The 14,455-nt window shown below is 42.0% G+C and overlaps 1 protein-coding gene across 3 annotated transcripts in view; it reads left to right on the top strand.

The window, feature by feature from the left end:
• RAB30 (RAB30, member RAS oncogene family) overlaps window positions 1-14,015 on the top strand; it is a 65,831-nt gene extending 51,816 nt beyond the window's left edge. For all 3 annotated transcript variants that reach the window (XM_073335888.1, XM_073335877.1, XM_073335898.1), the window contains 2 exons: window positions 8,520-8,703; window positions 11,042-14,015. In XM_073335888.1, coding sequence (XP_073191989.1) covers window positions 8,520-8,703; window positions 11,042-11,292 — 435 coding nt within the window. In that variant the 3' untranslated portion in view covers window positions 11,293-14,015. The remainder of the gene's footprint in view (window positions 1-8,519; window positions 8,704-11,041) is intronic.
• Window positions 14,016-14,455: the final 440 nt, after the last annotated feature.

The raw sequence follows: 14,455 nt of genomic DNA, 5'->3' as shown, positions 1-14,455 counted from the left end.
CCTCAAACTATGGGTGGCTGCAGGCCAGTGGTGGTCTATGTGTATAATTTGTGATTTGGGTTCTTCATAGGGGTGCTGTATACATGTACATTCATCCTCTTAGAGAGACACAGAATTCATGAGTGGGGCTGAGTAGACTCTTTGCTCATATAAGGTGAAGGAAAAAATGGAAATCCACAGGAGCAGCGATCAGAAAAATCAATTGATATACTTGGGGAAGGGGCACCAGGCAGCTCTTACTCATATAGCTTGTACTTCTGTGTCAATAAGCCCAGCACGCACTGACCTTGGCTGCATTAGAAGGGACATAACCTTTATGGCAAGATAACATATGGGAAGGAGTTGTTTGCAGACCACACAGAAAGAGGGGTTTTTCTTCCACTTTAATTCTCCCAAGGACAATTCCAGGCCAAAATTTTCTTAAAGTGGGAGTCTAATGTTAGGCTGCTAATGCAATATTTAGGCATCTAAATAAATGGCCTGCTTGGAATAGAAATGCTGGCTGCTTAGCTCTCTTGAAAATCATACCAGTTATGGATGCAGGAGCCTAGTTTTAGGCAACAGATTTTGAAAATCTTGGGCCCATTCTTCTCTAACTTGGGAGTTTTCTGTTTCTCTCTTCCAACTTCTTTTTATACTGGAAAGTCACTCTGAAGGTTGTCAGTGAGGTGCTCGTGCAAACCTGTATCTTGTGGAGGTTCTTTAGTAAATACTAGGCAGCTGATGATAGCAAAATATGATCTGAGCACAGGCTTGAGAACCAGCAATCTCCAGAGTGCTAATTCTGGCCTTGGTGACGCCCCCATTTTGTGGCCTTGATCAAGTGACTGTCCCTTTTTGTCTCCATTTTTCTATCCTTAAATGGGGATAACACTTACTTACCATAACAAAAAGAAAAGGAGTACTTGTGGCACCTTAGAGAGTCTCTAAGGTGCCACAAGTACTCCTTTTCTTTTTGCGAATACAGACTAACACGGCTGCTACTCTGTTACCATAACAAGTGCGTTACCACCAGGATTAACTCAATGTTGCGCACAGTGCTTTGAAGCTAGGGAGGGAGCAACAGGAGAGAAAGCATTACGTACTAAGGTCTTGCCTGCATTTGGGATTTTTGCACCCTGGGTTAAGTCACACAATCCTTGCTTTATACCAGTTTGGCACACTGTTGCAAAAATCCTTTAACGTAGACCAGCCCTAAGTAGCCACCATTGTACAGTGCAGAAGGCTTATAGGCCGAGAATCTTTACAAAGCAGACACAGCCCTGTCTATCCAGATAGGGTCACCTGAAACATTTGAATGTGTGCGTGTGAGTGTGTGTGAGAGAGAGCGCTATCTATCTATCTAATCAATCAACCCTTATTTCAAGCAGCCTACAATTAGATAGGGTTGTATTATATTTAGCAGTGCTATTGACAGGTGACATTTAGGAGTGAAGAATTTTCATGTTCATTCTCTATATCAGTGGTTCTCAACCTAAGGCCACCGCTTGTTTAGGGAAAGCCCCTGGCGGGCCGGGCCGGTTTGTTTACCTGCTGCATCCACAGTTTCGGCCGATTTGCAGCTCCCACTGGCCGCGGTTCGCTGCCGCAGGAAGTGGCATGGGCTCAGGGATGTGCTGGCCACCCTTCCTGCAGCCCCCATTGGCCTGGCATGGCGAACCGCGGCCAGTGGGAGCTGCGATTAGCCGAACCCGCGGACGCGGCAGGTAAACAAACCGGTCCGGCCCGCCAGGGGCTTTCCCTGAACAAGCGGTGGCCCTAGTTTGAGAACCACTGCTCTATATGGTCCTGATCCAAAGATGCTGAGCCAGATTCTTCTCTCACACTGGTGTAAATCAAGAACAACTACGTTTAAGTCAGTCAGTGAAGTTAAACCAATGTGAAACTTGTGTAAGTGAGAGGGAAAATGGGCCCTGCAGATTTAACTGCCAGTCACTACTTGGGGTCTGAAAGTCAAGCTGGGTTCTTTCTGCCTCTTGCACCAGCACTGGTGGTGAGAGATTCTGCAATCGGAACCTAATTGATTTTTCTTGATGTGTGAGGCAGAATAGAATCCACCTTACTCTCCCACAGGTGTATTTGCTCAACAGTGCTAACAGGAGTAAATACTTGTATATTAGCAAGCAGGTGTGACTCAGGCATGCAAAGTTGAGATATCAAAATGACCTGTCACTCAAACTAGGGACTTCTCTGCCTATAAACTCATTGCAAAGTTCCCACATGGTGACTCCATCCACTCCACCCACCGCCTGCACCATGGTTAAGGGCTAAGATGAGAGAGCAGCACTATTTATGGAGTAGTTCTTGGTATTCAAGACTGCTTGGGAAAATGTCCTTAGAGCTTTTAGGATTGCATTCCAAAATCTATGCAGACAGACTTGCTAATGTGAGACGTCTTTGCAAGTCATCTCCGTTTGAAGAATAGTGAAGAAAACTCAGGGAGAGACCTCAGTGTAAAAATCAAGACAAGAAAGTTCTGAATCTCTTCATATCCTTTTGCATGATACAGCATATGAAATTCTGTGTGATCCAGGGCTAGTTTTTTGGTCTGCTTGATCTTTTCTGACAAAATCAAAATTAAAAAAACACTCAAGCCACAGCTACTCTATGTAGATCTGATTAATGCTGTCATAAATATAAAGGTTTCAGAGTATAAATGTAAAGGGAAGGGTAAACACCTTTAAAATCCCTCCTGGCCAGAGGAAAAACCCTTTCACCTGTAAAGGGTTAAGAAGCTAGGATAACCTTGCTGGCACCTGACCAAAATGACCAGTGAAAAGACAAGATACTTTCAAAAGGTGGGGGGAGGGAGAAACAAAGCCTCTCTGTCTGTCTGTGTGATGCTTTTGCTGGGGACAGAACAGGAATGGAGTCTTAGAATTTAGTAAATAATCTAGCTAGATATGCTTAGATTCTGATTTCTTTAAATGGCTGAGAAAATAAGCTGTGCTGAATGGAATGGATATTCCTGTTTTTGTGCCTTTTTGCAATTTAAGGTTTTGCCTAGAGGGATTCTCTGTGTTTTGAATCTAATTACCCTGTAAGGTATTTACCATCCTGATTTTACAGAGGTGATTCTTTTTCTTCTATTAAAATTCTTCTTTTGAATGCTTTTTCATTGTTCTTAAGATCCAAGGGTTTGGGTCTGTGGTCACCTATGCAAATTAGTAAGGATTTTTATCAAGCCTTTCCCAGGAAAGGGGGTGTAAAGGTAAGGGAGGATTTTGGGGGAAAAGACGTTTCCAAACGGGCTCTTTCGCTGCTGCCACCAAACGTCTAACCGGTATTATTATTATTATTAGGAAAGTCCAAGGGCAAAGGGTAAAATAGTTTGTACCTTGGGGAAGTTTTAACCTAAGCTGGTAAAAGTAAGCTTAGGGGGTTTTTATGCAGGTCCCCCCATCTGTACCCTAGCGTTCAGAGTGGGGAAGGAACCTTGAGAAATGCCTAAAAGGTTACAAAAATAAATTCAAGCTAAGTGGATAGCAGTTGAAGGGGTAATCGGACATAATCCCAATCCTGCAATCGTTTAAGGATGTGCTTAACTTTACGCACAGGGGTGGTCTCATTGAACTCAACAGAATTATTCCTATGTATGAAGTTAGAGATTGAGGCCTGTAGCAGAGGTGCCGACTTCCCCAATTCCAAGGGGGTGCTCGACTCCTGCTCCGCCCCAGATCCCGCCCCCACTCCACCCCTGCCTTTTCCCACCCCGTTCTGCCCCCTCCCCCACCTTTTCCTGACCCTGTTCCACCCCCCTCTCCCCGCCCCAAGCACCTCCTGTATGCTGCTGAACAGCTGATTGCAGAGGGTGGGAGGCGCTGGGAGGGAGGAGGAGGAGCTGATCAGTGTGGCCCAGCAGGAGGGCTTGTGGGGATGAAGGAGCTGATCCACGGGGCTGCCGGTGGGTGCTGAGCACCCACAGTTTTTTTCCTGTAGGTGCTCCAGCCCCAGAGCACCCACAGAGTCAGTGCCTACAGCCTGTAGGATAAAAGAAAAGGAGGACTTGTGGCACCTTAGAGACTAAGAAATTTATTTGAGCATAAGCTTTCGTGAGCTACAGCTCACTTCATCGGATGCATTCATGATGAAGTGAGCTGTAGCTCACGAAAGCTTATGCTCAAATAAATTCCTTAGTCTCTAAGGTGCCACAAGTACTCCTTTTCTTTTTGTGAATACAGACTAACACGGCTGCTACTCTGAAACCAGCCTGTAGGATATTTCCCCAAGAAATAACATCCAGGTAACTTTGTGTTCTCATGTGTAAGTCAGGCAACATCCTTTGACTTCCCTGGGAAGACCATAAAATGGAAAAGTATAGATGGTAAATTCACTTACTTTGGCAGAGAGAAGCTGAACTGTGATTAAAAACAGACACACACTTTGTCTGAAAGCATATCTTTATCAATTAACACAAATTCTAGGGCTTTTCTTCTGACTTAAATATCCAGCAAGTGGGTTGAATGACAGCTAAATCCAATCACAGAAGCTTCTGTCCTGTTGTTCCCCAAAGCAGTTTCTTCCAATTTCAAAGTTCATCATGTTGGTGTGATAGAACATCCTCATCAAAAAGCCATTTTGAGTCCAGCGAGATCATCCCTAGAATATCCTGCAGAAATACAAAGTGTGTACACATCAGTAAACCATTATTAAAGTAACAGAAACATCAAACCCACAGAAACAAAAACAAATTACAGAGACCCTGATTTTTAAAGTAGATTCAACCTGACACCTGACTTGCACCCACAAGGAATTGTGCTTACTATTTTGCAGTTCTAAATACTTAACCATCTAAACACCATGTGCCAACAGATCAGGCAGTGTGATGCCTGAGTTCTGGGAACTGATACCACAATTAATTTTCTCTCCACAAAATCAGAGGCAGCTTTTCAAAGTCGGACCCTAAGGCCTGGAATCAGATAATGGGCTAAGTGGGGCTCTCATCTCTCGGAAGCTAATATAATATAGATTACCTGTAATGTCATGATTGACACAATTTAACTTTCATGTTCCCCTTGAGCTAGAATATTTTAAGTTTTGTTCACTCTGTCGTGATCTGCTGAGAACAGGGAAAATTCCCATTGACTTTAACCTTTCCACCAAAGGTTGCCAAAATGTAGTAGTTCTTTCTAATCAGATTTCAACCATTCAGATAGGCACTTTAAAAACCAAAGCCTGAAATAGAGAAGTGCCCCTTTTGAGTTAAAATATTGAAATTTGAGACATTCCTTCATTATGAATCATTGACCACATTTTAACAAAATTGTCTTTTATTCTAGATGACCAAAAGTTCATCATTTTAACAACCGACAAAAGTTTTATACATTTTTGTTTCATGCAGCAGTTGTATTTAGGCATGAGACCAATGATTTGGAGAATTTTTAAGGTCATCTGATATCTCTAGATGTACTTATTAGAATTTAGTCAAGAAATGTGTTGTAGGTGGTAGACAAATGTGCTGCAAAGGCAGATGTTGATGGCCAATTCCATCCAAAGGATATCCTGTAATCTCAGTATATACAGCAGAAAAGAGCCCACTGTGGGCTAGGGGTGGCAAACAACCAATGCGCAGTACCCTGCACACCAGTGGCGGAAAGGAAATATGGCCATTAGCACCCTGGCACTACTTCTATGAAAAGTGGCAGGAGATCATCCTTGTTTGTGTAGGGCGGACAGGACTTCCAGTGTTTTACGTCTCTTTGCAGGAGAACATACTATAATCGTGATTTCTACAGGGCCTACAACGTCTCTTCTTTCAGTAATAATGTGGCTTTGCTAATGTAACCCTTCTGCCAGGCCGAGTTGATAACAGCAAGGGCCGGGTTCAGTACATAGGGGTTCCCTCTCAACAAAGCAAATGCAAAACCGGCTCGAGTCCCCACCCAGTGACCTGGGAAAATCTTACACACACCCCTGGGCGCCTCAAAGTGGCAATACTTCCCCTCGCACAAGCACAGAGTCTCGGTATAGTAGAAAATCTTTAATAACATGAGGTAAATGACATCAGCATTAAATTGGGAAAACACCACAACTAGGGTTCATCAACCAAACCATGAGCAAAGACCCACCCCAGCAAATTGAGCCATGTCCTTTCCCTTTGGTTCTTGAGTCCAACAATCCAAAGGTCTCTTGAGTCCAAAGTCCCAAAAGTCTAACAACCCAAAAGTCCAGCCCTAGAGTTCAAAAGTTCATCTGCAGAGTGTTACTCCCCAGTCTGGGTGAAAATGGAGTGTGGGGGGGAAAGAGGTAAAGGACACCTTACATGATCCAAAGCCGACTGCCCCGCCTCTCCATGGGGCTTCACTCCGATCCGATCCACCAGCTGCTCCGCTTCGCCAGCTGTCCCGCAAGCTGCTCCAGCCGTCCCGCGAACTGCTCCACTTGGCCAGCCGGTCCGCTCCGCCAGCTGCCCAGCCATATATCTTCAGGCTCCCCACTACTTAACACAGTGCTCAGTGATTTCAGCTCTTAGTAATTTTTAGCTCTTTAGTGATTTCAGCTTGTAGTAGTAAGAGCCTCAGTGCTCATGCACTGTAAGCGCAAAGCAAATTCCGCTCAGCACCTGTAACTAGATTCCTAATAGACCCAAAATTAGCTCTGATATTCCACAGTGGTGAGAGAAGGAGGTGCAACTGATGATTCAGGCCCTTACAAAGGGCCCACACCACCAGGTACAACTTAAATAATTTTTTCACTTCAAGGTGTAAGAGACACAGACAAGGTTTTCATCTCAAGGCCAAAAGACCCAAAACATCAAGACACTTGATCACAGCCTTAGATAGGCCAAGAGACTACCTACACTTGATACCTGTCCCAAGCCTCTCTCAATTCACTGAGTTTTGGAACCCATGTCCCTTGCCTAGCGAGTGCTACTTAGTTGATGGCGAGTCCCTCCATCATAATAAAAGGCCAAGTACAGTTCCACTGTCCTTGATTCACATAATCAGGATAACAATTTATTCTTCCTGCCCCAATAACAGAGAAACTGGGGATCCCACAGCAGCCAAAGTGACCATTTGGGCAGCTATGGGCTCATCCTAGGTGGGGTGGGTTTGCCTATGCAAATGAGATCAGCCCCTGAAGTTCTTTTCCACTTGCCACAACTCACCACCAGATGTCAGGGTGGAGTTCATCCTGACTCTGCTTACACTAACAAAACCTTCCTAAATTTCTGCTAAGCCATAGGAAATTCTTTGTAGCTCTGGCTGCATCTACCATTCCACACGTACTTGTTTGTTTTTTTTGAGCTCCTTCTTGCCAATGGCATCTTGCTACAGAGCACTTAAGAATTCAGAATCTTAAAAGCTTTGCATAGAGTGGAGAAGTAACTTACCCCAAACTTCAGACTGGTTTGAACGCTGGTTCAGCTGTAGGCTGTATTGATTGGTACCATTTTGATTAGACTGGCATTTCAGCAGATTTACTAAACCTCTGTGAAAATGGTTCTGTCATCTGAGCCATGTTTACATACCTTTCCCCCAATTTAATACCAGATTAGCTGAACCACAAGTTAGAACGATTTTGAAATTGTTGGTTAATTCTCCCAGTGTAAACATGGGCTGCAGTGTGTCCTTTTTGGTCATGTTCCAGTTAAGCACTTCTCTGTTTTAGTATGGATTGAGGTCACTTGTTATCTTTGTAACTAATCTGAAATGCCATTGACCAGCGAACATGATTTTAGGGACCCAATCCTGTAGTGATTTCTATGTAGGCAGATGCGTGGTCGGACACAGAACTCCCTACAGGATCAGGGCCAATGTTATTTTAAAAGCTCTCTCTCCTCCCGCACCCCTGATATGATGGTGTAAATGATAGTACTTTGCACTTCTACTCTATATTGCCTTTCAAGATCTCAAACAGCTTTAACAATCCCTTTGATGTTGGTAAGTGGGTATGTACCCTTCCTTACAGTTCCAGACTGGGGACAGAGAGCAGTGAGGTGACCTGTGCAAGGCTATGCAGAGCAAGAACCTTGAGATGCTTGGCTGAAAGTTCACACACAAGTCCAAGCTGTTGATTCTTTCTTATGGTTTCTCTCCCCACCCTCCTCCCTCGCACTCTTCATTTGAAACAGGGTAACTTCATTTGCAGCTGGGGGAGATGTTTTGTCGTCGTTTTTCAGCTGATGTCATTGTCCTCAATGCCCGGGGCATTTGTTTTCTCCCTGTAATGCCAGCATTAGAATTCCAAGCCAGCATGGCTTACTTCTTCCACTGCTGATTGAAATGCTCAGTCACATGAAAGCTTACAGGCCTGCTGCTTCCAGGGAAATCAGCTGGAATGCCAGCTGACTTAGTGCCTTGAATTTAAATCTTTAGATGCAAGAAGAGAAACAAAACTGGGGGGTGGGGTGGAAGAGGGAGCCAACGGGATTAAAAGTTACCTGATTTCCCACCATTGGGTTTCCCCTGAAAGCATTTAGGTGCTGCCCTGATGCTAAGTAAAGGATGGTTTTTATGGGGTTTTTTTTTAATATGTATTTTCTCCTCCCCTTTCTCCCCTTCCTGTTGTGCCAAAAGCTGCAGATCTGGGACACGGCAGGGCAGGAGAGATTCCGGTCCATTACGCAGAGTTATTATCGCAGCGCTAATGCATTAATATTGACCTATGACATAACCTGTGAAGAATCCTTCCGATGCCTTCCCGAATGGCTGCGAGAAATAGAACAGTATGCCAGCAATAAGGTCATAACTGTGCTAGTGGGTAAGTGAGGACTGTGCTTTTATAAGAGCTCATTTCTCCAAGAGAGAATAATCAGCCATGTCCATCTGGAGTTTGACTAGGGTCATTGGCAGATAGAGGCATTAGCAATGGAAAATACTGCATTTATTTTATCTCATAGTGTCAGGATCTCCTTCAAATATGCTGGACTGGACACCCCTTGATGCCAGTAGGTTCTGAACCTATATCTCTGTAGCATCTTACCACAAAGCCATTCATCTAAGTGAAATTGTCAAGACAAAGACTGTGTCTGAATGACTCCTCCAATACATAAAGCCAATGCACTAAAACACAACTCAGAATAGCAACTGCTGCTTCTCAAAGTGTTGGCCATCTTAAGCCATGTAAGGTTGTTCAGCATGGAGGGCCGTATTTAGGTAGAAAGCCCAAACAAACCAGGAACCATTTAATGATTGTTTCACTTTCCCTTCCACTGAATGAATTATGTATTTGGTTATTTAGCCCCATGGCTTTGACTGTGCAGTTGCAGTTTAGAAAGAGTAACTGGAGCTTTACACCTCTAGGTTCCCAGTTCATATCTAGATCAGGTTGGTAGTGGCTGAAAGTTATTATGCTTTGATGGCCTCAGTCCTGTTGCAGTGGCATGTGTCAGCATCACAAAAACTAGTTGGCATTCCAGTTGGCATTCTCAGCAGAGAGGTCAAGGACTCAGTGGGCATATGGAGCCTGGAGTGTCTTCCTCCTCTCCCTCATTAATAGGCACAGTGCAGGGCCGTGGAGAAGATCATCTGCTGCAGTCTGTATCATCCCTGTCCTGTGAATAAACAGAAGGTTTCTGTCTCCAGGGCCATGAGGCTACACCTTTCACTGGTACTAAATCAGAATTTCACATGGATTTTTAGAGAATTAAAAAATATTTAAATGAAGAAAATGCCACGTTGAGTAATGTCCTTTGCTTGAGATGAAGCAAATCCAGCCATCAGTTTGCTACCAGAAGAGTGCACCAAGGTATACACAGTGATGAGGCCCATTAGCATTCTGCAATGGTGGACTTTGTTTTCCAAATCGGGTAGTCAAAACATCACTTTTCAGGGACTTGGTCAAGGGACTAGGTCTCAGCATAGTCGAAGAATGATGGACACATAATTTGAGGAAAGCGTTAGTCAGATGGTTATTCAACAGAAAGATCTCTCTCTCGCTCTCTCTCTCTCTCTTTTAAATAGCTTAATATTTAAAGAGTAGATAGTACAATTCTACAGAAGAATCTGGTGTATTTAGTCTTTATTTGGATTTTAAAATTAAAAAGACCCTTATCCCAGACTCTAGGTGCCCTAATGCACACTAACAATGCAATCTAAAATGCTTAGAGGTTCTGTGACAAGAAACCATTCACACTGTAGATTAAAGGTACAGTATATTTTATAAATAGTTTATAAAAGATTAATAAACAATAATGTGCTAATAAATTGCTAGAATCCAGTAGGTTGCTTATAACCATCTGTAGCACCTTCTACTGATGTGCTTCTTACCAAGTTATAGATGGTTATATGCTTCTATACTCCAATAATTGCTTATTAACTTTCTATAAATCTAACTTCATATAGAGTATGTTCATGAACCATTACATTGTAAAGGAGAGGTTGTTGGATGGAAATGATGGCAGTGGAAAGGGATCCTTTTCTCAACTCCCACTTCTTCCCAAACCAACTGCAGTTAATATCAGATTAATCATTAGTCGGTTTATTCCCTACACAAATGTTGATCTGTTCTGCCATAAGCTGAAAATGACATCTCCCTATGGGGGAGGGTTCCTCACCTCACCTAGTTCTATCAGCTTTCTTACACCCATTCATTCCCCGTGTTCAGTAACCATATAATGAACAAAAACATGTAATTAAAACTGGAGAGCAGGTTTCTTTTTAAAGCTCATAATTATGTGAAAAAAATATTGTATTTGGCGCCCCCACATGCAATAATTGACATTTTAAGTGCTCCTTGGAGCAAGAACCAATGATTGTTCAATAGACATTAAAAGGGAAATCCTTTAATGCCAATTGATATTAAACAGGTGCATTAGCACAAAATTAATGCTAAATGGCTTGCATGTTCATGGGGAAAATTCCATTAAGCGAGCTAATATTAAAAAGCCTTGGTTATCTATCAGAGAATCCACTTTTTGGGGGGACAGGAGAGTGAGCATTTAGTTTTGTAGCTTTATAAGATGAATAGTTTGTTTAAAATAAAGAACCTAACGCGAGACACATGGTGACAAATGGTTCCTTTCTTCCAGATCAATTTCTGTTGGTTTTGTTTTACAAGTCAAATTAATTCCCTTTCTTAAAATATTTTATTGATGCAGGTAATAAGATTGATTTAGCCGAGAAAAGAGAAGTCTCCAAACAAAGAGCTGAAGAATTTTCAGAGGCCCAAAACATGTACTATCTGGAAACTTCTGCTAAAGAATCGGATAATGTGGAAAAACTCTTTCTGGACTTAGCTTGCCGGCTGATCAGTGAGGCAAGACAGAATACGCTTGTGAACAATGTGGCATCCCCGTTACCAGGAGAGGGGAAAAGTATCAGCTATTTGACTTGCTGCAATTTCAATTAAGGGCTGGCCCAAGATCCACCCCAAATGGGCCAAGAGGTTTTTTGCAGAGATGTATCTCAGTGAAGGCAATTCCTGCCACTTTGACCCATCTGACTCACACCTAAGTCAGGTTCCCGATCTTAAAGCATGGCAGGCTGGCCGCTCCACCTGCAGGTCAACATAGCAGAATATAATATGGTTTAATCTTTTTTGCAATCTCTGGAGTTGGTTAGCAAAAATAGTTTGCACAAGGCGCTCATTCAAATCCAGAGCATGGGCTGCTACATCACTTTCCGTTGGAGACTAGAACAGCCTCCCTGGATGATACAGAAGAATGCAGGATCTCTTTTGCAGCACGCCTTTAGTCCTTTTGAAAAAAGATGAACTTTAAGCCTTGGACTATACAGTACTGGCATTGTTCCAGGCTGCCAGCCAAATGAATGCTTAGGATGTGTATATGCCCACAGCATCCTGATGCAGGACTCAATTGTATGTTTTGAATTAGTGTTATATCTCTCATCTGCAGGCACTTTCATGAACTTGGAATTAAAAACGTATATATCAACGTTTCCAAACAAACAACAATTTGAAAAAAGATATGGATACTGGCTTAGTCACTCCGTTTGGTGCTAGCACTCTGGCTGAATATTTCATAGACCAAACCTAGTTTTATTACATTACTGTCCTCTGAATGTGTAACTTAGAGTAAGTAGTGAAAGTATGCTAATAAGCACTGTCCATAAAATATCATTACCTCTTTTTCTCAGCCTGAACATAGTGGGTAAGGACTGTGCTTCTTTGATGTCAATTGTGGGGTGCAAAGACTTTTTTTCTTGAGTCATAAAAGCTCTGTAAACAGTAATTTCCTAGTGTAATGAACTAGCTTTGAGAATACTGACTGATGGAGTTCTAAACAGATCAGATCTGACCAAAATATTGTGTTTGCACTGATCATGTATAAGGGTTCAAAGGCAGAGCACAGTTTTAGATGGCAGTCCAGTGTGTTTGAGTAATGAAAGCTTGTAGTTACAGGTCTTACTTGAGAAGCAAGCATACAATTTTGTATGTTTTTTTTTAAGCTTAAGTGAAAATGGCAGCAAGTGTTGTTATGAATCATTTTGTGTCTTACTCATCCAATGATCATCTTATGAACCTGTACCTTGGAGAAGCAATTCAAGGTACCAGTTTGGCATTGACTGTATTCTAATAGCTTTTGGATCCATGACCATAGATTCATTTAATTTTCTTGTTACTTTGTACTCTTAAGTCTCAGACACCAATGTATGTATAATTATTTGCTTAGGTAATTTCTTTATATAAAACCTCTAATGTGGAAGCACTATGGTATTTGTTATATTACACCTCTAGTGCCATGTTCTAATAATACATTGGACTTTGCACACTGATGTTAAAGCAAAATTGGAAAAAGAGGTTGGACGCATACGTAGAAAATCATTCTTAAATGTTTGGTATCCGTTTTATTGACCTGAATGAGGCTAAAACTCTTGGTAACTTTGTGGCTGTGATACATTGTAACTTAGCATTAATCAGCTCGATATCATGTATTATTTGCTGAAGATGTTGACTGGCCTTTTGTATTAACATGAAAAAAGCTGCCAATAAGTAAATATTGAAAATAAAAATGGCCTTTTAAAATGCTTTGTCACATTTTCCTAAACAGATTTTGGGGTCTCTCTTACTGTGCCTTTGATTTTCAGTGGGAAGTGTGTGTGTTGTGGATCAAGAGTGTAATATAGCCACTTTGTAATACATATTTCCTGCCGTAGCATGTCAGTTTTTTCCCTTAGAACGGGAAAATTTTGTTTGACTCAGCGGTTTCTCTTGTGCTTGGTAATACAGTGAAGCCAGCACTAAGGAGCATCTCCACTACGGAGGATTTCTTTCTTAACTGACTTCCTTTAAAAATACCCCTTAAATTTCCAGTACAGTTTTGTTTGACCTCTTAAAGACCATTCAGCTCCTACATAGCTGATTTTGCAGGTCACTTAGGTATTGTGGTAAATGCCTTGTGGGATAATGCTGCCATCTCACTAAAATATCATAATATTTTTAAAAAATATTCTTACTCTTCAGGTCCTGGATTTTTCTACATAGTATATCAGTTGCTAAGGTAGAGGTACTCGGTAAAGTTGCCAGGAGGAGTGGAGTAATGAAGGGCTACATGTGCCACATTACGCTTGTTTTTCATTTCCTGTAGTCAAGGATGAAATGCTCAAGCATTTTCCTCAAACCTCTCTTTTACATGGCAAGTCATAACCAGTGCACTTTTTATTGGATGATGTTAAGGGTCGGGGAAAATTTTATTTTCATGCACTGAACACATTCTGACCAGGTAAACCCCAAAGTCACTACTGGGAAGAGAAGTATTTACTGTGTCTGTAAAGGGCTTTTTTGTTAAAAATTAAAAAAAAAAAAAAAAGTTTTCACCATCAAATTGAACAACATCAGAGCCAGTTGAGAAAGGAGCTGGGAACAAATTACTTAGGTCTTTCTGTGGATGCCCTTAACAGTCTGCTCATCTTTAAGTGGCCAGAATCAAGGATAATTGAAAGTAAATTAGGAAGTGTTATTTACTCCTTCTCATAACACAAGAAAAAGGGGTCACCAAATGAAATTAATAGGCAGCAGATTTAAAAGAAACAGAAGGAAGTATTTTTTCACACAACGCACAGTCAACCTGTGGAACTCCTTGCCAGAGGATGTTGTGAAGGCCAAAACTATAACAGGGTTCAAAAAAGATCTAGATAAGTTCATGGAGGATAGGTCCATCTGTGGCTATTAGCCAGGATAGGTAGGGATGGTATCCCTTGCCTCTGTTTGCCAGAAGCTGGGAATGGGCAACAGGGGATGGATCATTTGATGATTACCTGTTCTGTTCATTCCCTCTGGGACATCTGGCATTGACCACTGTCAGAAGACAGGATACTGGGCTAGATGGACCTTTGGTGTGACCCAGTGTGGCTGTTCTTATTATAAGTTTCTACTATTTAGGAAACACATGTTTTAAAAGTGAGTTAAGAACTTCTGTTTTCTAAGCCATCTGCATGTTCTGGAGGTTTCAGGCTCTAGAGAATAGCCAGCTTATGATACAGTCCTGGCTTGTAGATCCAGCAGGTTTTGAAATCCTTAGAGGGGAAGATGTTCATCATCCTGGCTACAAAAT

This window comes from Lepidochelys kempii, chromosome 1, assembly GCF_965140265.1.
Source record: "Lepidochelys kempii isolate rLepKem1 chromosome 1, rLepKem1.hap2, whole genome shotgun sequence".
In the NCBI taxonomy this organism is placed as follows: Eukaryota; Metazoa; Chordata; order Testudines; family Cheloniidae; genus Lepidochelys; species Lepidochelys kempii.
The sequence above is the reverse complement of the archived record's forward strand: the minus strand, read 5'-3'. Positions and strand labels throughout refer to the sequence as shown.